Genomic DNA, 22,641 nt, shown 5'->3' with positions numbered 1-22,641 from the left:
CGAGCCCAGGAGTTCAGAGTGCAGCGTCAGCCCGGGTGACAGTACAGAAGCTTAGGTCTAAAGAAAGAAAAGAAAGCCCGGTGCTGTGGCACACAACTGTAATCTCAGTACTTGGGGGGCTGAGATGGGAGGATCACAGGTTTGAGGTTAGCCTCAGCAATTTAATGAGACTCAGCAATTCAGCAGGATCCTGGTTTTTGTTTTCATTTTTAATGACTGGAGGTTTAACTTAGAGGTAGAATGCCCATGGGTTCACTTCCCAGGACAAGGGGTGGGGGGTGATTTTCTGCAATCCAGCCACAGACTTCTTCCCACAAAAAGCATTTAAATTGCAATGAAAAAAGACTTCACTCAACTTGTATGACTACCGATTTTTTTGATTCTTGACTGATCTTTCAGCGGGTTTTAAAAATATATACATAGTATCCTTTAAAACTGGACAATTTGCCGGGCGTGGTGGCACACGCCTGTAATCCCCGCGTTTGGGAAGCAGAGACAGGTGGATCGCACAGGTTTGAAGCCATCCCCAGTACCACACACACACAAAAAAAAATAACCTGGACAATTTACAAATGATAGCTTTTAAAGTTAGTAAGTCCTTATTGAGGTAGTAGTGCAGAAGCAAGTACTAAGTTTTCTTTAAAACATGGGACGTGGGATGTAGGAAAATGGCCATCCTGTGTGACCCCAAAATCTCACAGAATGGTCTGTACTCAAGAATACCATGAGAAAGTTTCATCTGTGGAACGGTAATAAAAGGGAGCTTTCGGCGAGGCGTGGTGGTGCACGCTTGTCATCGCAACACTTGGGAAGCTGAGATGGGAGGATCGCGGTTCACGGCCAGCCTCAGCTACTTAATGAGGCCCTTTGCAACTCAGTGAGACCCTGTTTCAAAAGAAAGAATAAAAAATAGGGCTGGGGTGGAGCCCAGAGGTAGACTGCCCCTGGGTTCCATCCCCAGTGCTGCACAAAAAAAGGGGGCGCTTTCTATGGAATCAGGCTTGGATTTAATACTTTTTCTGTACACTTTAATAAAACATTTCATTAGTCTTTCAGAAATGGAAGGCAGATGGATATTTAACTGATATTCTGCACAGAAACCAAGACTGGACATTTTATTAATTTTATCAGTCGCATGGTGGCCAGCTTGAATGAAGACCAAAGAGTGAAGTTTTATTCATTTTATCTGTGTCCTTATGAGGGAAAAGGATTAACTGTAACTCTTCTTTATCTGAATTTCTGATATCTGAAATGGAAACTATTTTGTCTGGGTAGCCTTCAAACACTCCCTCTCTCCTCCCCTTGCTTATTTTAGTTGGTAGTGTAGTTTTGCTCATCAAATCAAATTAATTATTTAAGGGAAGAAAATTGGAGTTCTTCATGTCTTCTTTTAAGATGTGAGTTTTGAAAGCCCAGAAATCCTGCTGTGTTAAATGTGACTTAGCTATGTAGATATACAGTGTCTCAGGACATGTTGAAATAAGAAAGTCTGTTTTTTTTAGGGTACTAAATTAAATGTTTATCTAGGTAACTTTCTTAATGGGCTAGAATTTTAGTGAAAGCCACAGAGGTAGAACTGGGGGTTCCAACAGTGAGACACTTCCCCAAGAGACAATCACTGGCACCTTGGTGGGCACCAGTGGGCTAGGGATAGAGCCGCGTTTCCAGGTAACGGGCACTTCCACCAGTCGATGGCTCTATATAAATATGCAAACGGAATTAAAGAGTCAAGAGTATTTTTAGCAAGGTGTTAGTTCCGGTGGCCTGGAATTTTTTCTCACAGGCATTGACATTCTGTGACCCTTGAGAATTCAATTACATATAATCAGACTTCTCTCTCCTTCCAGTCTGTAGAAAACGATAATATGCCCTTCAGACAAACCAGGGGAAAAAACCTTTCCTATGATTGGCTTCTATCTGCCTCTTTACATTTATTAAAAAACAGTCATTCTTAAACATTAATTTGGATCAGAATCACGTGAGACAGGAGGATCGTAGGTTTGAGGCCAGCCTCAGCAACTCAGCGAGACTTTTGGCAACTTAGCAAGCCCTTTTTCTAACTAAATAAATAAATAGATAGGACTGGGGAAGTAGCTCTGAGGTTGAACACCCCTGGAATCAATCCCCAGCAACACACACACACACACACACACACACACACACACACACTCCTCAGTTTCTAAGTCAGGACCTCCGCAGCAGGGTCCTGGTTTTGCATTTCTAACACCTCTTGGAGGCGAGGCAGGCGCTGTGATGCTTTCGGTCTGAGAAAGCACTGTCTCCCCAGCAAGGCTTGTCAACTGGGCGAGTTATTTTCCCATATAGTCAACCTTCTATATCAAATTGCCATTTCAGAAGAATTTCCATTATAAAAATGATCTTGTTGTATAAAAAAGAGATAACATTCTTTCTGATCCTGTGGCCTTTCAGTACTGGTATTTAACCAGCAACACTTAATATAAACCAGTGAATTATGTGCATACTAGTGTATGGGGGGGTGCGCGTGGTACTGGGGATTGAACCCAGGACATTCTACCTCTGAGCTATATCTCCAGCCCTATTTTTTTAATCTATTTTTTATTTTGAAACAGGGTCTCACTTCGTTGCTGAGGCTGGCTTCGAAACTGTGATCCTCCTGTCTCAGCCTCCCAAGTACTGGGATTACAGGTGTGTACCACCACACCCAGCTGTATACCAGTTTTTAAAAGCAAATTTAAGTTTAAAATTTTGTTTTCAGTATTGAGCCCCAACTCAGCAGTTGCAATTTCAGGCAACTACTCTAGTATACTAAGCTCCATCCCCAGCTAATATTAATTATTGACACATAATAATTCCACATACATACTTATGGGGCACTTATATATATATCCATGCATATGCATATATACGGTCTGTGGAATTATTAAACCAGGCTAATGAACTTCTCCGTCACTTCACTGAATTGTCTGTGGTGTGATAGTTGAAGTTTACTCTCTTAGCGATTTTGAAATATGCAATGTATCATTGTAACTTTAATCACAGTGCTATGCCTCTGATTTTAAAAAGTCGCTCCTCCTCTGGAGCTGAAAGTCTGCACCCTTTGATCGGTACCTCCCCACTGCCTCCCGCCCCTGCTGCTGGTTATCCACCTGGCGCCTCCGTCCTGTGCGGGTGTGCTTCCTCCGCTTGTGCGCAGAAGGGAGGTCGGGTGCATCCTGTCTCGGAGCTGTCTCGAGTGCCGGGCAGCTGTGGCGGGAGACCTGGCTGAGGAGCCGCGGTTGTGAAACCAGCCTGTACCCAAGGCCCCCGGGCGTGCACCCCGGGGGTTCTGCAGCTGCCTCCCCAGGGCGCGGACACCTCTCCCTACCCACGCTGCTCGCTTTCCTTTGGGTCCAAGGAAATTCTTCCTGTTGACCACAAACACTCTCGCTTTCAGAACGACTACAGGAAGCTGTCCATGCAGTGCAAAGACTTTGTGGTGGGTGTGCTGGACCTCTGCCGGGACTCGGAGGAGGTGGAGGCCATTCTGAACGGAGACCTGGAGTCCACGGAGCCCCTGGAGGTGCACAGGCACAAGGCCTCGCTGAGCCGCGTCAAACTCGCCATCAAGTACGAGGTCAAAAAGGTGAGTGCGCCCAGCCCGCACCCACAGGCGTGCGCCAGGATCCAGGCCAGGCGCTCAAGGGAGAATCAGCGGATGCTAGTGATGGGAAGAGATCGAGTTCAGAACCATAGTAACTTGCAAGTTCAATGTCTAGGACCAGGTCCTTTGCACTTCTTACACATTAGGGGACCTTGGATACGTCATCAATCTTTACACTTTACTTTCCACATATAAAAGCAGGACGATATATTTTATCTCATAGTTTTGGTGGGGTTTAAATGGAATAAGATATGCAAAAGTCCTCAGGAAACTTCATTTCAATACAACTGATAATATGGTGTGTGTGTGTGTGTGTGTGTGTGTGTGTGTGTGTGTGTGTGTGTGGTGTATCGGTAGTGCTGGGGACTAAACCTTTCTCTTGCTATAAGCCCAGCTCAATCTCATTTCTTATTTGGAAACAGGGTTCTGCTAGGTTGATGAGTCTCACTATTTGCTGACTCTGTCTTCAAACCCACGGTCCTCTGTCTCAGCTTCTCAAGTGCTGATTGAGAAGATTGCAGGTGTGCGCCACCACAACCAGCTAGACATTTTATAAGGTGCTATTATATACATTCTCACGTCAATCTTTATAGCAAGCTTTTTTTGTTAATCATTTTACCTAAAAAAAATAGGTAGGATAGATGATGAGGTTTCTATTGTACAAGAAAATGGAGGTTTTCTGAGCTTAAATGATGTATATATCTAGTATCGCACAGCTAAGGAGTTGGTCATACAGGTGCCAAAAATGAAAATTACAAATTTTTTATTATGATTTCTGTAGGAAGACTGTTAGGCGTACCCATCTGCTAACTTGCAAGGGGCTATTAAAGAATTGTGAAAAAGTAGTTACAGTATTTCACTGGAGCAAAACACAGTTATCCCGAATCTGTTTCTACATGTTCTAGAAATGAGATCTTTGTTTGTTTGTTTGTTTGTTTGTTTGTTTTTTTGTACTTTGAGAGAAGCTGCTAAATCACAAAGAACGCTATTATCAGGCGTAGGTTGGGTCAGGTGCTGGACAACTGCGTCTTCTGCCCTTTCTGCAGTGGGGGGCGGGGCTTAAGAGACAGGCTCTCCAGCCGGGTGCAGGGTTCAAGTCCCGGCTGTGGCTTCCTGTGACCATCGCGGGACTGTAATGGAAGCCGAGCTGATGTCTGTGCGGCACTTAGCCCGGACGGCACCGAAGCATCACATCAACAGACAGTATTTCTCCATTATGGAAATTCAGGCGCAGAGGAAGGGAGGGACAGCGAGCTCGGTCACCGGAGACTAATTTCGCGTTCCTGGTACTGATGCCGGCCCTTCGCATCAGACCACCGCCAGTTTGAGCAGGAAGCGATTACTAAGCGGTGTTGGGCAGCTCCTGGCATCGTAGGAGAGGGATAAACTTAGCTAAGCTTCCAGAAACCTCACCAGGCCCAGGCCCAGGCCCAGGCCCAGCCCCAGAGCTGACCTGCTGACGGAGTCCCTGCAGCTAGCAGAACCTTTCCACCTTGGGCAGAGAGAGCTCCCGCACCAGCAGGAAGACACGTCTGCCTCCCAAAGCCCTTCCTAGGCCATGGGGACCTCAAGCCAGCTGGCCTGCACCCTCACAGACAGACACACAGACAAACAGACACACACACACACACACACACACACACACACAGAGCCATACACCACACACACCACACACACCTTTATCAGTGTAGAGCAATTCTCTGCCTGTTACTCAGCGATTTTGGTCAGACATAATGACAGGTTTCCCCTTTTCTTAAGCAGACATTTGAGTGTGAAGGGTCTCAATGAGGACTAACGTCAAATAACTTTTCAAGGAGATCCTCCATTCCCAGATAACTAAATTGCCTCGACTGCCCTCCCTCCTCCCGGAGCACTCTTGCCAGTTGGCGTTTTGCGGCATCGAGGTGGGTGGGTGAAGATGATTTTGCTCGAGTCAGTAGAAGCCCTTTGGAAAGCTGTCTGGCCATGTATTCATAGATCTTGCTTTTCAGATCTCTTTGGCACCTGAAAGGAGAGAGTTGATTTCCTTGTCACATTTTTAGTTTGTTTATTTATTTGATCATTGCTTTGAAAGTGGCATACCGCAGAGCTAGTTGATCTGCAGACGTGCTTACTGTCTTGCGGAATCAATGTCTTCGGCATGTTAATTTTACACGATTGGTGTATAGCTTGAAACATTGGAAGTGCCATTAATAATAAATTCACTGTCCCTCAACTACCAGGAAACAAACAAAAAAGTATTTCAAACTGAAAGAAGATTTAGGACTTTGTAAGCATTTCTGGTTTTGTTTGTTTTATGCCATGAAAGGAATGTTAAAATTTTCAATTTGGAATCTTCATTCAACAAACATGTATAAGAACTCTATTTTAAGTCGGACATGGTGGTATGTGCCGGTAATCGTAGTACTTGGGAGGCTGAGACAAGAGGATCAACGGTGCCACGGCCAGCCTCTGCAATTTAGTGAGACTCTGTTTCAAAGTAAAAAATGAAGCCGGCCATGGTTGGCCACACTTGTCATCCCAGCATTTGGGAGGCTGAGACAGGAGGATCGCAGTTTGAAGACAGCCTCAGCTACTTAGTGAGGCCCTCTTCAATTCAGTGAGACCCTGCTTCAAAATGAAGAATAAAAAATAGGGCTGAAGGTGTAGCTCAGAGGTAGAATGCCCCTGGGTTCCATCCCTGGTACCTAAAAAAAGAAAAAAAAAATGAAATATAGGACTAGGTGTAGCTCTGAGGCAGAATGTTCCCTGGCTTCGATGCCCAATACCCCTCAGCCCCCCCCCACAAAGAACACTATTCTAGAATTCCCAATAAAGTGTCAGCACTTTCTATTTTTATCCTTTCAAAGGCTCCCTTCATGTTCATACAACGCTCACCCATCAACCAATCTCTACTACAGCAAGGAGGAAAAATGCTTTTCCCCATTCTTTCTGCTTCCGATTCTGCCCTCTTGTTCCTGGTCCCCAGCTCCTAGGTTACCGTGATGGTTCTACCCGCCGTGGCACAGAGCTGCCCATGGCTCCCTGCATCCACTGAGATTCTGTTTCTCCCTAACACCAGAATGAACTCATGATTGTGCAAATCAATCCACAACTCCACCAGGGACAGCGGTTCTATGTGACGTCAAGCTGTTGGGGCCCATCTGAGACTCGGCGATTCTCTCTTCTGCCACCTGCCCGGGGTCTCCCCTGGCTTTGCTTCCGAGTCTGTTGGCTTCTAAATGGGGTGAGTTCCCAGAGCTCAGGTCTTTCCTAGGAGCCCGCCATGAGTTGCTTCCTGACAGAGCTCAACGACAGTTAACTCATAAAATGAAAAATTATCACCACAAATTAAATGAAAAATAGGACTAGGTGTAGCTCAGAGGCAGGATGCTCCCTGGCACAAATTAAGTGTTTATGTGGGAAAGGACTTTCTGATATCAAAGCAGTAGAAGCCTCAAAGCAAAGACAAATAATTTAACCTCACACAGCTTAAAACCTGCGTATAGAAGATCACAATAAAAAGAAGTAAAGAATAAACCGGGAAAATATTTTCTACATTATAACTTATAAAGAATTGATATTCTTGCCGGGCGTGGTGGCGCACGCTTGTAATCCCCGTGCTTGGGAGGCAGAGACAGGAGGATCGCGCTGGTTTGGAGCCAGCCTTGCTGGCTTAAGAGACCCTGTTTCCAAATAAAAATATAAAATAGGTCTGGGAGTGTAGCCCAGAGTTAGAAGGGCTTCCAGGAACCCCAGTACCACCAAAAAAAAAAAAAAAAAAAAAAAAAAAGAATTGATATTCTTAAGAATCCAAGGAAGTCAAGCAAGGTTATAAGGAAAATGTCCAGACACATGTAGAAAAATAAGTAAAGGGCTTGAATACATAATTCACAGAAGAGAAAATTCAAATAGTTAACGTACATATTTTAAAATGTCAACTCTTCTAGCAATAAATGGATACTAACATAAAAATACAATCTCCCCTCTCGCAAATTATCAAAGAATTCGAAAATTGAAATTCTCCATACTCTTCAGTGAAATAGACAATCATATACTTGCATCGTTTTTACTAGGGAGTAGATTTTGAAGATTATTTATTCTATAATTATTTTTGTGGGGCCACTAAGGTCAATAATTAAACAGGAAGGATAGCAAAGATTATTACTCTTTTTATACATGCTCACATTCTGAAAAAGAAGAGAACAGAATACTTTAGAAGATGAAATTTAATCTTCTGAAAATGGGTACAAGAGAATTAAATTTGAGGCCAAAACACTGATTTTTGTCCAATTCGAATAATGGACTCTCTGCTTCCCCCCCAAATCTTGAGTTCTACTTTGGGACATCCCCCTATGGTGTGTGAGGTAAAACCGAACATCAATCCTCTCCCTCCACAAAAACAGCAAGAGCCCCAGCCCCCACGCCCCACCGTGGGAAATGTCTCCACACAGGATGCTAGACCTCAGTAGACCACTGCATCTGCAAAACAGGGGATGCCCTCCGGAGACAGAGAAGGGCATCTCCTCATGCCTCCAGTCGCCCACTTCTAGTGTAAGGGGACTTAAGTCTACAAAAGTGATCCGGGAGACAGACACACAGCTCTGTAAACGGGCAGACATCCACCCTCTGGGCAGAAAGCGGCAGAAAGCCTGAGCCTTGAATGACCCCCGAGGCCTTGGGCTCCGGCCGGCCAGGCCGCCTCGGCAGCTTCTCCTCTACCTGTGCTGCGGCACCCTGAAACACGGCAGCTTTGCTCTCAGCAAGTTTGCAAATCTGGAAAACTCGTGCAATACACGCTTTATGCCTCTCTTTTACAATTCGGTGAACTTGCAAAAGAAGTTGAATTATTCAATTTTCACTCACAAGAATATACTTTTTTTTCCAATTCCGTGCATTGTGGCTCCAAGGAGGTGCTGATGAGAACAGAGTGCCTGTCAGGTGTGTGCACAGAGATATTCCCACGGAAGCTGATTTGATGAAAAGTTAGTGTAAGATAAGATTACAAGTTTCTTCTCTCTCTCTCTCTCTCTCTCTCTCTCTCTCTCTCTCTGTCTTTCCTTGCTTCCTTCCTTTCTTTCTTTCTCTTTCTCTCTTTCTTTTTTTTCCTTGGTGGTACTGGGGATGGAACCCAGGGGCATTCTACCTCCAAGCTCCATCCCCATCCCTATTTTTTATTCTTTATCTTGAAACAGGGTCTCACTGAGTTGCAAAGGGCCTCACTAAGTAGCTGAGGTTGTTTGCAAACCCAATCCTCCTGTCTCAGCCTCCCAAATGCTGGGATTACAAGCGTGTGCCACCATGCCCGGCAAGTTTCATCTTTTTTAATGGCTCTCCATAGCCTAACCTAATTAATGGCTCAGTTTACAATCTACTAATTGTTTGAGAGGAGAAACACAAAGTCTGTCCTATTAAGCTGTGTTAGATTTGTTCATGGAAAGATTGAGGTTTTCTTGTGTGTCATGCATTCTCCGTTCAAATTGGAAAGCCGATTTGAAATATAAGGGTATTATTTTTGTAATGACTTCAGTTTGCTGGTCCACTGAAGTTGGAAAACAGCATACACATTTTATCTGGCTGGCTAGGTAGGACTGGCATGGCAGTATAAGGAGGCATTTTTAGGAAATAAGCCAGTTTTAAGAGATAAAGTCCACTGCCCTATTTTGAAGCCATTGAAAAGCACAAAATTCATCTGGAGGGATTAGTGAGCGTCCCGCTCACTCGCTCACACCGTGTCCCTTCCCTCTGCTTTTAAAAATTGCCCCTTATGTACTTGTATTGGGATTTTAAGGCATTGAGGAAAAGCTGTTGGCATGGATTAAAGGAACCAGCAGCTGCCACAAAGGGGGTGTGTTGTCTCCAATAAGGGGCAAGTGGGATTAGCTGTAGAGGGAGATTGTAGAGATCCGTTGCTGGAGACATTAGCTGTAGCTGTGCCTGTCAAATTGTGTTTTAAGGCGTAACCCGTAAGATGCACACGTCCTGATTTGGGCTATTATCTAACTAATGTGTTCACGTGTACTGTGCATGCCATGAGTCCAAACTGACCACTGCACGTGGGGCTTGCCTAACACACTGGGTTCCTTCAAGTCCACATCTGTAGAGCCTTTACACAGATGCCATTAGTGCCCACATGTCTTCACATTTCAAGATTTGCCTGACAGGGAGGAGGAGGAGGGGAAAGAGGAGGAAGAGAAGGAAGAGGAGGAGGAGGAAGAGGAGAAGGAGTAGGGGACCTATACCACAACATTAATATTTCTGTTTTCAAGAGTTTAAAACCTCAGTAAGGCTAGTCTTTGTCTGCGTGTGCTGCTGTAAGAAAATACCTGACAGCAGGTGATTCATGGGAGCAGAAATGTAGTCTCTCAAGGTTCTAAAGACTGGATCAAGGCAGCCACAGGTTCAGTTGTCTGCTGAGGGCTGGAACACTTTCCTGTCTCGGCAGAAGAGCGGAAGGATGAGCCGTCTGAGACCTGCATCAGAGCTCTGCCACAGGGGCCCTCACCTTATTCCAGAGGAGCAGCCTTTGTGGCCCAGCCACCTCCTAGTACCATGGACTCGTTGAGCTGCCCAGCTGGCTCTGAACTTCCGGGCTTAGCCTTCCGAGCAGTTGGGACTCCTGGTGCTAGTTACTTCCTCTCAGCCTCCCTCTTAAGAACATCACATTGACAACACCTGAACTTGAAAGGAGCCCTAGCAAGCAGACACTACCCAGAAGGAAGCCTGCCTACTGGCCAACCCCGTGGCCCTGCGGCCCCACGCTCCACGGCCATGGGTGTCTCGTGCCTTACACTCTTGGCTTGTTTAAAAACAAGAGTGCACGGTTGATTCTCAAGTCATAATCTGATCTGAGAACACAGGTTGTTCAACCCACAGCTTTTCTAACATGCACAGTTCTTCCTGCTACATCCCCAGCCCTTTTATTTTATGTATGTATGTATGTATGTATGTATGTATGTATGTATGTATCTGAAATGGGAGCTTGCTAGGTTGTCCAGACTGGCCTCAGACCTGTGATCCTCCTGACTCAGTCTCCCAAGAAGATAAGAGTGGCAGGCGGTAGGCGTGTACCATCGCACCCAGCACTGCTTTCACAGGTTTTTGTTTTTTTAAATCATGATTTCAAAAAAATACCGTAGCAGTATGTGGAATCTTGTCTTCAACAATCAGAGCCTTGGGAGAGTAAGAGACTTGTGACCTGGAAAAACCTCAGCAGCTAGCAGCGACTACGGCACCCCGGGCCCTGGGCTTTATAACTCCCGGGCCCTGGGCTTTATAACTCCCGGGCCCTGGGCTTTGTAACTGAATTGAAGGAATGCCCAGTAAAATATGGGATTGGGCTGCTGTCCCATATTACCGGGGACTGGGTGACTTATAAACAACAGAGGTTCCTTGCTCCCGGTTTGTGGAGCCTGAGCGTCTTAGCTCGGGACAGCATGCTGGGCCCAGCCAGGCCAGGGCCCTCTCCGGGGCTGAGGACCGCTGACTTCTCCCATCTTCACACACCCAAGAAATTCTAAAAACTATTAACAACATGTTGGCACTTATAGTTAATCATGGAATGATCCTTCAGAATCCCCAGGCTTGAGCAAGCCGCACCAGGCTATTGAAAGACATATCTAACAACTCATGGGCCACCTTTTGGCATAGAGACGTCACAGTGGCCTGATTACAAGTATATTTTGCTATCGGGGTGGGGGGGGGATAAAGCCTTAAAGAAATATCATCTCTCTCTGAATGTCAGCAGCTGATGACTTAGCAGAACCACATGTCAGGGCTATGGTAAGTATAACTGATTCTTTTTTCCTGATTAGAATTAGAGTTATAAAAGAACTACTGGTGGTGTGCATGTGCGCACTTTTGACCCACGGCGAGGAAGCGGCAGCACCAAGGGTCGGATTTCTAAAACCAGAGAGGGCGGCAGGTCCTGGGGCTGCGGCTCCCCCCATTGCTTTGCACACCTTCTTCGGATGGTCAGTAATCACACACACACACACACACACACACACACACACACACACACACTCGGGACACCTCGTCAGTAGAATTTTCAGACACGTAGCATCTTATGTCTTTTTAGCCACAGTCAACAATAAACCAAGTTCCTTTTTTTTTATTTTCCCCTGTTGAACTCAACACAAGAGAGATGGTGGCAGGCGACAAGACGGGTCACACTTTCCACAAAAGGAGCCAGGGACCCACAGAGCAATCAGTCCATTTGGGAGGGTTTCCATCAGAAAGCTCCTCCGACGGAGGACAGCTAGACATCTGTTTTACTCTCTTATTTGTACTTCGGTGCTTTGAGGAGTTGTGAAGTGATTTTGGAGGTTGCTGTCTTTGGGATTCCTGTGTGTCCTGCCTGCATTGTGTGTTAATCTCTCTCTTATGCTCTCTCTCTCTCTCTCCCTGCCTCCCACAGTTCGTGGCTCACCCCAACTGCCAGCAGCAGCTCCTGACGATCTGGTATGAGAACCTGTCGGGTCTGCGGGAGCAGACCATAGCCATCAAGTGTCTGGTAGTGCTGGTGATGGCGCTGGGCCTCCCGTTCCTCGCCATTGGCTACTGGATTGCGCCTTGCAGCAGGGTACTGGCCTCTACTGCTCCCCTGGGGTGGATGTTATGTGTCCCTCGGGAGGAAAAGAGAAAAAGGGCTTCTTGATGACCCAGGCGCCCATCCGTGTCCCCCTGGGTGCTTATTCCATTGAGAGCAGATTCTGCTCTTTAATGACCAAGCGGTTCACATAAGGGGTGGGGAAGGATTTGTTTCCGGCGGGACAGCTTGTATCCACAGGTGTAAAGTTCTTACACTTGCAAGATAAAATCCCATGGTAAAATAGAGGGACAGTGCCTTGAGTGGGTAGTGTTGGGGCACATTCCGTTCATGGCTTAATAAACAGGACTTCCAGGGGGCCGGCGTGGGAGGAACCGGAGGGCTGCCGGCTGCAGAGGCACCGAGAACCTGGGAGCTGCTCCGAGCCTGTCAGGAGAGCTCAGGCTGTGTGCCAAGTTTGTGGCATCTCCCAAACCCTGCAAGTCTCCCTGCCCTTTATTCATTCAGAAGTTCTGAAAAGCGTACATCTGGGTTTGGGGGCTCGGGTTTTTACGTTGTTTAGCTTTGCCCAGATCCTTTTTCCCACCGCCGGTCTCTCCCACTGGCCCAAGCAGAGCCAGTTAGCTGCGCCGACGAGCTCCGCTGAGCAGAGCACGCTGAGGAAGCCAAAGCTCGCTGGCAGAGTCCGCCCTGCTTGATGACGGCCCTGGCAGCCAGAAGGAGCTGCTCTGAGGCCTTTTAATCCGGTTTTCATATTCCAAGATCTGCTTCTATTTAAATCAGAGGCAGTTTCGGGCTAAATGAGTCAAGGCCACTGACAAATAGCCCTGAGAGCCCATCAGCTTGGGCTCGGCAGCATCCCCGGCGGGCGGCCCCGTGGGCGCCGTGCACACGGGCATATCCATCCATCCCTGTCTGGGTGCCAGTGCCAGTCAGGGAGGAAGTTTGTCATTTCCATCAAGCACGATGACTAAGTTCTTTTGTTTATGTGTCGCGGACAACTTTAGGAGTCTGCAAATCCCTGAGCGCTAAAGACTCACATGTATAAATAGTAAGAAGGCTGGTGCAGTAAGGCAAGGTCCTGATCCACCCAGCACACCGCTTTCTGGAGGCAAAAGCTAGAAAGTTCAAGTTTACTAATGTTTGTCTCTTAACAGTGGAGACATGGGAGCAGGGTTGAAGTAGGCATCTTGGGGTCCCCGTCTTTGTTTTTCTCACTTTTAGTTATTTATTTTGGTGCTGGGGATTGAACCCAGAAGCATTCCACCTCCTAGCTACACACCCAGCCATATTTTATTTTTTTATTTTTATTTGTGTGTGTGTATGTGTGTGTGTATGTGTGTGTGTGTGTGTGTGTGTGTGTGTGTGTGTGTAGTACTGGGGGTGGAACCCAGGGACTTTTCTACCTCTGGGCTACACTCCCAGACCTATTTTATACTTTATGTGGAAACAGGGTCTCACTCAGTTGCTAAGAGCCTCACTCAGTAGCAGAGGCTGGCTTCAAACCTATGTGATCCTCCTATCTCAGCCTCCTGAGCGCTGGGATTACAAGTGTGCGCCACCACGCCCGGCTTGATTTTTTATTTTGAAACAGAGTCTCACTACGTTACTGAGGGCCTTGCTAAGTAGCTGAGACTGGCCATGAACCTGTGATCCTCTTGTCTCAGCCTCCCAAGTACTGGCATTACAGGCATGGGACACCACATCCAGTTTTTATTTTTTTTCCCCACTTTTAAAAGTGTGGCAGAAGGTGTGTTGAACTCTCCGGGGCCGAGAAGGTTCAGATAGAATTGAGCCATTTCTGGAGCTCCGGGTAAAGCTGCCGCTTACTATCCAGCCCGCATGGAAAGGCGACCTGCGAGAAGTTCCCACGTCCACTCCCGTCCTCAGAGAAGCACACTGCTTCGGGACTTGCTTCATCTTGCTTAAAGTTTTCAAAGATCAGCCTTTAGGGGAAGCAGAGCCGCGACCCCAGGGAGTCCCGCGCTGTGCGTGCGCCGCTGGACACACGCACCCTCCGTGCGCCGCGCTCAGCGCTGTGGCGTGTGACGCGTTTCTGTTTATTTTTCTGTGTCTAGTACAGAAGCTGTGACCTTTGTCTGTACGCACTTGAAGTTCGATCCCAGAAATTCTCAACATTCCTTGGTCATTGGTTGACATCAAATTAAGGTCCTGGGCATTTGTTCATCTTTTAAATGTGAACCGTGATCATTTTGAAGGTCACAGACTGAGCTAAACGGCAGTCTGAGTGTCTACAGTGGAGGACTTACTTGATAAATATGCCGTGTGCGCCTGATTCTTGGACTCTGGAGCCCCCAGTGGCAGGAGGAATGTTTTTTCATTTCTACTAGAACGCGAGACTTTTCAGGACATTAGACCACAGGGGAGGTTTAAAGAGTCACCTTAAAATAACTACAAATTGAACTTGAGAAGTGTTTTTGTACTATAGCATGATTTTACAGACTCAGAGATGAATTAAGTAAGTTAACCTACTTGGAGTTTTAATGACTATGTATCTCCGTCTTATTGGGGCACTAACAAATAAAATATCTTGAGTCTAGTGTTTTCTGCCTTCTTATATGCTATAAACCATATTGTTTCAGAATGTTTAGAAATGAGAACTAGAACTTCTATCATAGTAACTCTTTGACTCTTCAAAGGGCTCCTAATACCCCAAAGGAGTCATCAAACTCGTCACAATAGTTCTTTTTTATTTTTAATTCTTTCTCCAGGCCCCGAGAATTTTGACTTCACATAGACTTTCTCTTTTGTTTTTTCTTCAGTACTGGGGATGGAACCCAGGGGCATTCAGCCTCCAAGCTACATACACCCTCAGCCCGATTTTTTATTCTTTATCTTGAAACAGGGTCTCACTGAATTGCAAAGGGCTTCACTAAGCAGCTGAAGCTGGCCACGAACCGCGGTCCTCTGGTCTCAGCCTCCTGAATGCTGGGATTCCAAGCGTGCGCCACCACGCCTGGCTTCACGTAGACTTTCAAGAATACGAGTTAGTACATGGCTCGTGACTTCCAAAAGTGTGTCTGCCTGTGCAGTACACCTGCAACAAACTGGACACTAAGAAACTATGAATTTTGAAGATGTGATTTTTGGAGGTAGAATCTCTCTGAAAAGAGAAAGACTCATTTTTTTTTATAATCGGGTAAATCTTCCAACATGAAAGCATATTTTAAAAGTATTCCTGTTTCCTTTGTTTAATGTTTATTCCACCTGGTGATTTTTATGAGTAGAAGCTAGATTTTCCTAATTAAGATTTCTTTCTCTTTCTCTCTCCATCTTCTTTTGGGGGTGGGGGGCTGGCCTTATCACAGCTGGGGAAAATTCTGCGGAGCCCTTTTATGAAGTTCGTGGCCCATGCCGCCTCATTCATCCTCTTCCTGGGCCTGCTGGTGTTCAACGCCTCAGACAGGTTTGAAGGCATCTCAACGCTGCCCAATATCACCGTGACCGACTACCCCAAGCAGATCTTCAGAGTGAAAACCACCCAGTTCACGTGGACAGAGATGCTAATTATGGTCTGGGTTCTTGGTAAGCCTTCGATCCAATTTTTACTGAAGACATAGTCACATAAATAATTATCCTTTTCTATTAAAACTGTTATATGGCAAGAATATTACCACTGTAAATTAAATAGTAAAATAGTTGAATACTCTGTCAAAAGGTATACCTTAGCACTAGATAGAATTTTTTATGATTAACGTGATTCTAATTTTAAACAGAGCGTGTATGCAAAATTGAATTTCGGTGACTTAAGAAAATGTAAATGTTTAAACATAACTCACTGTGAGAGCCTATTATTTAATTAAAATATTATGAATTCGCTTAGCAAGTATTAACTGATAACTAAAAAGCCTTTATATTGCTTTAATTTTAAAGATTTTGGTAGTTTCTGTTTTCAGTGTATTTATTACTTGGCTTCACAAGAATCCAGTTTGAGTAGCTGGGCTAAAGTAAAAATTATAAGTAATATGAGAAAAAGATTGCTTTTGTCCCGTCCTAGCAAGTGGAAGTTGGGACGAGTTCACTCACTGATGAATAATCCAGAGTCATTTTTCTCCATTTTCATCACCCAGGGCTTTTCTTAGCATCTTCTCGTTTTCTGATTTAATAGGTTCTCTCTCCCTTCATCCACCTCTGTGGCCTCGACCTGGGTCAAGTAATTATTTTGTGAATTTTACTTTGAGGCATTACATTTTTTAGATGTGTGTGTGTGTGGGGGGGGGGGGGTACTGGGAATGGAACCCAGGGGCATTCTACCTCCAAGCTACACTCCCAACCCGATTTATTTTTCTTTATTCTGAAACCGGGTCTCACTGAGTTGCAGAGGGCCTCACTAAGTAGCTGAGGCTGTCTGCAAACTGCAATTCTCCTGGCTCAGCCTCCCAAATGCTGGGATTACAAGCGTGTGTCACCACGCCCGGCTTTGAGGCATTACATTAAAAAAAAAAAAAATCTATAGTGTTTCCCCTGTGCAGATTTGGGGCCATTTATTGAACTGGGAAATCCGGTCCTCTTTGCCCCAAGGGGAATGTTCTGTTTTCCGTAACTCCCTTACTGGGGTTAACTCCTACTTCTAGGGTTTTGTCTTTTTCTAGTGATGTCCCTCAGCTCTGCAACCCACAGCAGAAACAAGGCGTGCTGGAAGCACCCCCAATGACTGGGGAACGGTTCTTGTTAAAATTCTGCAGTGAATTTCCCACTGGGGGCTTAGAGCCCCCATCCTGTGGCCTGGTAACCAACCACTTCCCTAGATTTGCAAGGGTGTGCTTTCCCCTCTCCTCCAGAGGTCCCACGGGGGAGATTCCTTTGTTGGAGAAGCCTTTTGCCCCTCTCCTCCTCCCTGCACCTGCGGCGCTCAGCTCTGCTGTCTCCCCACACCCCCATGTGGACTCTCCCTGAGTGCGGTCTCCCGCTCCTCTCTGCAGGGCCGAGGGGAGCGCCCTGTGACGTCAGCCAGCTCGGTGGCACCTGTTAGTCAGTGTGCCCTGGCGGCAGACCCAGGAGCCGCTCCGCCGAGCTGTGCCCTAACGCACCCTCTCCGCTCCGCGCAGGGATGATGTGGTCCGAGTGCAAGGAGCTGTGGCTGGAGGGGCCTCGGGAGTACATCCTGCAGCTGTGGAACGTGCTGGACTTCGGGATGCTCTCCATCTTCATTGCCGCCTTCACAGCCAGGTTCCTGGCTTTCCTCCAGGCCACGAAAGCGCAGCAGTACGTGGACAGTTATGTCCAAGAGAGTGACCTCAGCGAAGTCACCCTCCCGCCAGAGATACAGTACTTCACCTATGGTGAGGGCTCCTCGCAGGTCGCTTTTACATTTCGGGGTGGGGGGTGTTTCAGAAGAAAATGTCAGTGCAGAATACGGTAGCCCCCTTACCAAGGGGGACCCCCAGGGATGCCTGAAGCTGCTTATAGTACCAAAACCTATATATTCTGTTTCTCCTACCCATGCATACATACTTATGGTAACGTCTAATGAATAAATTAGCCACAGCCAGAGCCTAACAATAACTAATAATAAAACAGAACAATACAATGATATTCATAACATAACATTTCCAGTATCATTTCTTTTGTGTTTGGAGCCATTGATAAGTAAAGTAAGATTGTTTTTCCAGTACTGGGGATGGAACTCAGGGGCATTCTACCTCCTCGCTACACCCCCAGACCTATTTTTTATTCTTCATTTTGAAACAGGGTCTCACTAAGTTGCAGAGGGCCTCACTAAGTAGCTGAGGCTGGCCGTGAACCTGCGCTCTTCCTGTCTCAGCCTCCTGAATGCTGGGATTACAAGTGTGCACCACCACGCCCTGCTGAAATAAGGTTTTCTTGCATATAAACTCTACAAGACAAACTCTCCATCGAATACCCAAGACAGCTATGAAGATAATAACTACGTGCCTTCGAGATTGAACCTGTTGGAGATGTTTACTTTGCAACATTAGCACCAGGTGGAAAGCTCCATCTCTCTCTCTCTTTCCTCCAGCTAGAGATAAGTGGCTGCCTTCAGACCCGCAGATCATCTCGGAAGGCCTGTATGCCATCGCGGTGGTACTCAGCTTCTCTCGGATCGCATATATCCTGCCGGCCAACGAGAGCTTTGGGCCCCTGCAGATCTCCCTCGGAAGGACTGTGAAGGACATCTTCAAGTTCATGGTCCTCTTCATCATGGTGTTCCTGGCCTTCATGATCGGCATGTTCATCCTCTACTCTTACTATCTGGGGGCCAAGGTCAACAACGCTTTCACCACGTGAGTAAAACCGCTTGTCACGGAGGGGAAGACGAGGAAGAGAGCTGGGCGTGGTGGCGCACGCTTGTCATCCCAGCACTCGGGAGGCTGAGACCGGAGGATCACGGTTCATGGCCAGCCTCAGCTACTTAGTGAGGCCCTCTGAAACTCAGTGAGACCCTGCTTCAAAATAAGGAATAAAAACTAGGGCTGGGGCTTTAGCTTGGACGTAAAATGTCCCTGGGTTCCATCCCCGGTACCACACACACACAAAACATGTATCAGCTTTTGTCTTAACATATCTACCATTGAGCAGTACAGGGTTTCCAGACAGTGGATATCATAGCTACTGGCTTTAAAGCCCATTTCCTTCCCTTGGTTCTGTAGACCTCTGCACTGGAGACCCACCTCCTCCATGAAGTCTCCCTTGATTAAGCTTCCGTGGTCATTTTCCCCTCAAGGTCCCTCAGTGTGGGGACACCCACATTGAGAATCCTTCTGGCCATCTGTGTTTGGTTGTCATGGAGACGGGCCTTCCCAGGCCTTGCAGGTAGAGGGATGCTGAGCCCCCATTCTCCCTGGGCTTCCTGTGATACCACAGATGGAGACCAAGCACACCTTCAGTAAGTTCTCTGTAGACTAAAATAGAATATCGAGCCCCTGCAGACAGCCAAACTGCTCTGAATTCATTGTTCAAATTGTTAATATAGAGCAGGCCTTAAAGGTGAAAGAGGCCTAAAACTCAATCTATTGAAACGAAGGGGGAAAAATCTGTTTTGAAACCCCTGGGAAAAGACAGCGCACTTGCGCACACGGAGCCAGGCCTGCCCTCTTCCTCCTTTGAGTTCTCTGCTGGCTCAGTTTGTACCATTTTCTTCACTGCTGGGCGGGTGGGGCACCGTGGTCAGTGCGTGGTGAGTGGGGCGCCGTGGCACCCTGTTAAGCGTGAGGCTGGGGAACCCCGGCACGGGGTTTTAAGGCAGTCCCTGCTACTTTCACGCTGCAGCCTTTGGCTCAATTACTTACTGGACATTGCTCAGTGTCATTTTCCTGATTTTTAAAATAAGCACAAGGTTTAAATGAGGCCATCCGAAGGGTTACATAAGGCCGCTACATAAAGCGTCAGCCACAGTAGGAGCTCAGAACTGCGCCCTCTCCCTTCTCCCTCTCCGCACAGGCACTCCACAGGGGCAGGGAGAGCAGAGGAGTCGGGGTGGGCAGGTCCGCCCAGGAGCAGGAGAGTGTGGTGGTTAACGCAGCATGAGGAGGCAGAGCATCTGAGCCTCCTGTCGGCATTCTTGCAATAATACCCCACATGGGATATTTCACAACAGAAGACGCGGTCCATACCTATGTCAGGGTCTACTCAACTCTGTTCCCGTGGGTCTGCCAAGATTCATTAAGTTAACAAATTAATTTATTAATTAGCACTTAAACCCACAAATCTATAGAATTCATTGTTATGGAGAAACGATTCTAAGTATCTTAAAAATGCTGTTTCCATGAATGGTTTCCTGGAGAAAGGACTTAACTTCTGAAGCCTTCTTGGTAATGGAATTTACATGTGTAACTGTTTAAGACGGGCCATTTGTTCGGCGCATGAGTCCATGATCACAAGTTGGTCGCATGACAAAGTCGGCCAGATATGTCTTGCCAAAGGTCCCCGAGGTCATTCATCAAGGACAGCCTCTGTCCTTATGGCTGCTATGGAAGATTCCAGAAGTATTGAAATGAAGGGAGGGGCAGGAACCCTTCACCTGCCGCCTCCCCCCTTCCTTTCTAGGGAAATCATAGCTCAATATCTGTGAATTCCACATTCACAAATCCCACTGACTATGGGCCAGAAGTAGTCTAAAAGTTGTCTGTGCTGACCATGGATGGTCTTTTTCTCCTGTCCTGATTCCCTAAACAATATAACATAAGAGCTGTTTATGTGGCATTTGCGTTGTAGTAAGTATTATAAGTAATATAGATGTGACTTAAAACCTACGGGCAGATATATGTAGATTTTTCGCAAATACTATGCCGTTTTGTGTAAAAGACTTGCTTGGGCATCTGCAGATTTTATTACCCACAGGAAGTCCTCGAGCCAATCTTCCACAGACCCTGAGATGGGACTGTATGTTCTTGGGGCAAAAAAATTCAAATAGACATATTACAGTCACATGCCTGTCTCCCTCCTCACCTCGGTCCCCAGGCTCCTACTTCTTAGTTCTCAGAATCAATGGTTTCCTTTGAATACTTTAGAGGTATTTATTTCACAAATAAATAAATATATATATATGTATATTTTTATAACCTTTTTTATTCAAATGATACATTTTCACAGTAGTTGCATCTTATTTTTCACTTAATATTTCTCTATTATTTTATATAAACACATAAAGATAGAGCTGTCTAATTTGCCTCCATAACAATCCATTGTCTGGATATATCAGAATTATTTAGCCAATTCGTGGATATTTGGGTCTTTTATTCTAAATCCAAATTATTTTATTTGAAATGATACTGCAAGGAATGTTTGTGCACTCTTTTTTTTTTTGAAGGGGGCATATAATTTTAATTGGTTCTACTCTGGGAAATTTGATTTAAATATCTAAACCATCCATCAAGCTTCCATACTTCTCAGAGAAAGGAATGGATACTGTGATGTGTCTTTGGCTCTCTCCTGCCAAGTTCAGGGAATTCTCACTTGATAACACCCAAAATAGCTAGGCATTGGTGTTATTTGACCACTAGTTTCTGCAAACTTAAGAAGATCATTTCTATTAAATATCATAAAAACCTGGGCATGGTGGCACATACCTGTAATCCCACTACTTGGGAGGCTGAGAAAGGAGGATGACATATTTTAGACCAGCCTCGGTAGCTTGACAAGGACCTCAGTAACTTCGTGAGACTCTGTTTCAAGACGAAAATAAAATAAAATAGGGCTGGGGGTACAGGTTAGAGGTAGAACATCTCTGAGTTCAACTCCCAGTACAAATAGGCAGATAGATAGATAGATAGATAGATACATACATACATACATACACTGTTAAAATTATTAAAACTATTAGTTTATTGTGATTGCATTTTATAATGACATCTTTCATTTGTATAGCATTGACCCCAACTTGATTTTACCTTTGATTTTTAATACTGAAAACTTTTAACCATTGAGTATCTTATTTTTTCAACAGTGTAGAAGAAAGCTTCAAGACTTTGTTTTGGTCGATATTTGGGTTGTCAGAAGTGACTTCTGTGGTCCTCAAATATGATCACAAATTCATAGAGAATATTGGCTACGTTCTCTATGGCATATACAACGTGACCATGGTGGTCGTCTTGCTCAACATGCTGATTGCTATGATTAACAGCTCATATCAAGAGATAGAGGTAAGCCCACTTCCCTTCCCTGGTGTCTCTCCTGCCAACCATCCTGATAGTGGTGGCACACCTGTCTAGAGCCCTGTGCTGGGCCCCAGACCCTGTCACAGAGAGGCTGCTGTCTAAGCAGAGCACCTGGGCCTCCCCTGTGGTCCCACCTGAGTAGAGTAACCATTTATCAGAGTCTTCTAAGGAGCATGGTGGAGTCCCCATGGATTTTCCATCACTCTGCCTTCTCTGGGGGTCTATTTCAGAAGTTTTGTTTTGTTTTTATTTGATTTTCTTTTTATTCTTTTGCTTGAAACAGGGTCTCGCTAAGTTGCAGAGGGCCTTATTAAGTAGCTGAGGCTGGCCGCAAACCTGGGTCCTCCTGTCTCAGCCTCCCAAGTACTGGGATTACAATTGTGTACCACCACGCCTGACTTATTTCAGAAGTTTTGAAATTATTGGCAGGGAGGAAATTGTTACCATTCTTCTGGGCAGAATTGTTCAGTGCCTGGCTCAGAAAGACAAGGCTCTTTATCTGGCCAGCATGGTCAGTCTTCTAGAGATTGCTCTACTTGGTTTCGGGTTGGGTTGGGTTGAGTTGAGTCGGGTTGGGTCAAGTTGGGTCGGGTTGGGTCGGGCTGGGTCAAGTTGGGTTGGGTCGGGTCAGGTTGGGTTGAGTTGGATTGGGTTTGGTAGCCTCCTTCATCATGACTTATTTTCTTCCATCCTCCTTTTAGTATCTCATCAGCATTTAGCTGTTTGTTAACTCAACCAAATCTGTATGGCTATTTTAGAAATTCATAATCTGGTGTCCCCAAGGCAGAACTTGGGTTCTGCAGAAATAAAAACTCTGGGCTCTGAACATCTGCGTGGGGGTAATGCCAGTC

The 22,641-nt window shown here is 46.0% G+C and overlaps 1 protein-coding gene across 1 annotated transcript in view; it reads left to right on the top strand.

Annotated features, from left to right (window-relative positions):
* The window catches only part of TRPC3 (transient receptor potential cation channel subfamily C member 3), a gene marked incomplete at both ends in the record, with an annotated part of 41,217 nt that overhangs the window by 5,784 nt on the left and 12,792 nt on the right, over positions 1-22,641 (top strand). Inside the window, 6 exons of the mRNA XM_080696972.1 lie at positions 3,416-3,604; positions 12,021-12,185; positions 15,482-15,698; positions 17,222-17,455; positions 18,154-18,418; positions 21,580-21,775. Of these exons, the coding sequence (XP_080553098.1) occupies positions 3,416-3,604; positions 12,021-12,185; positions 15,482-15,698; positions 17,222-17,455; positions 18,154-18,418; positions 21,580-21,775 (1,266 nt within the window). The remainder of the gene's footprint in view (positions 1-3,415; positions 3,605-12,020; positions 12,186-15,481; positions 15,699-17,221; positions 17,456-18,153; positions 18,419-21,579; positions 21,776-22,641) is intronic.

The sequence above is a fragment of the Muscardinus avellanarius genome (genome assembly GCF_963383645.1).
Source record: "Muscardinus avellanarius genome assembly, chromosome: 6".
NCBI classification, from domain to species: Eukaryota; Metazoa; Chordata; class Mammalia; order Rodentia; family Gliridae; genus Muscardinus; species Muscardinus avellanarius.
This window is presented reverse-complemented; position numbering and strand designations above follow the sequence as displayed.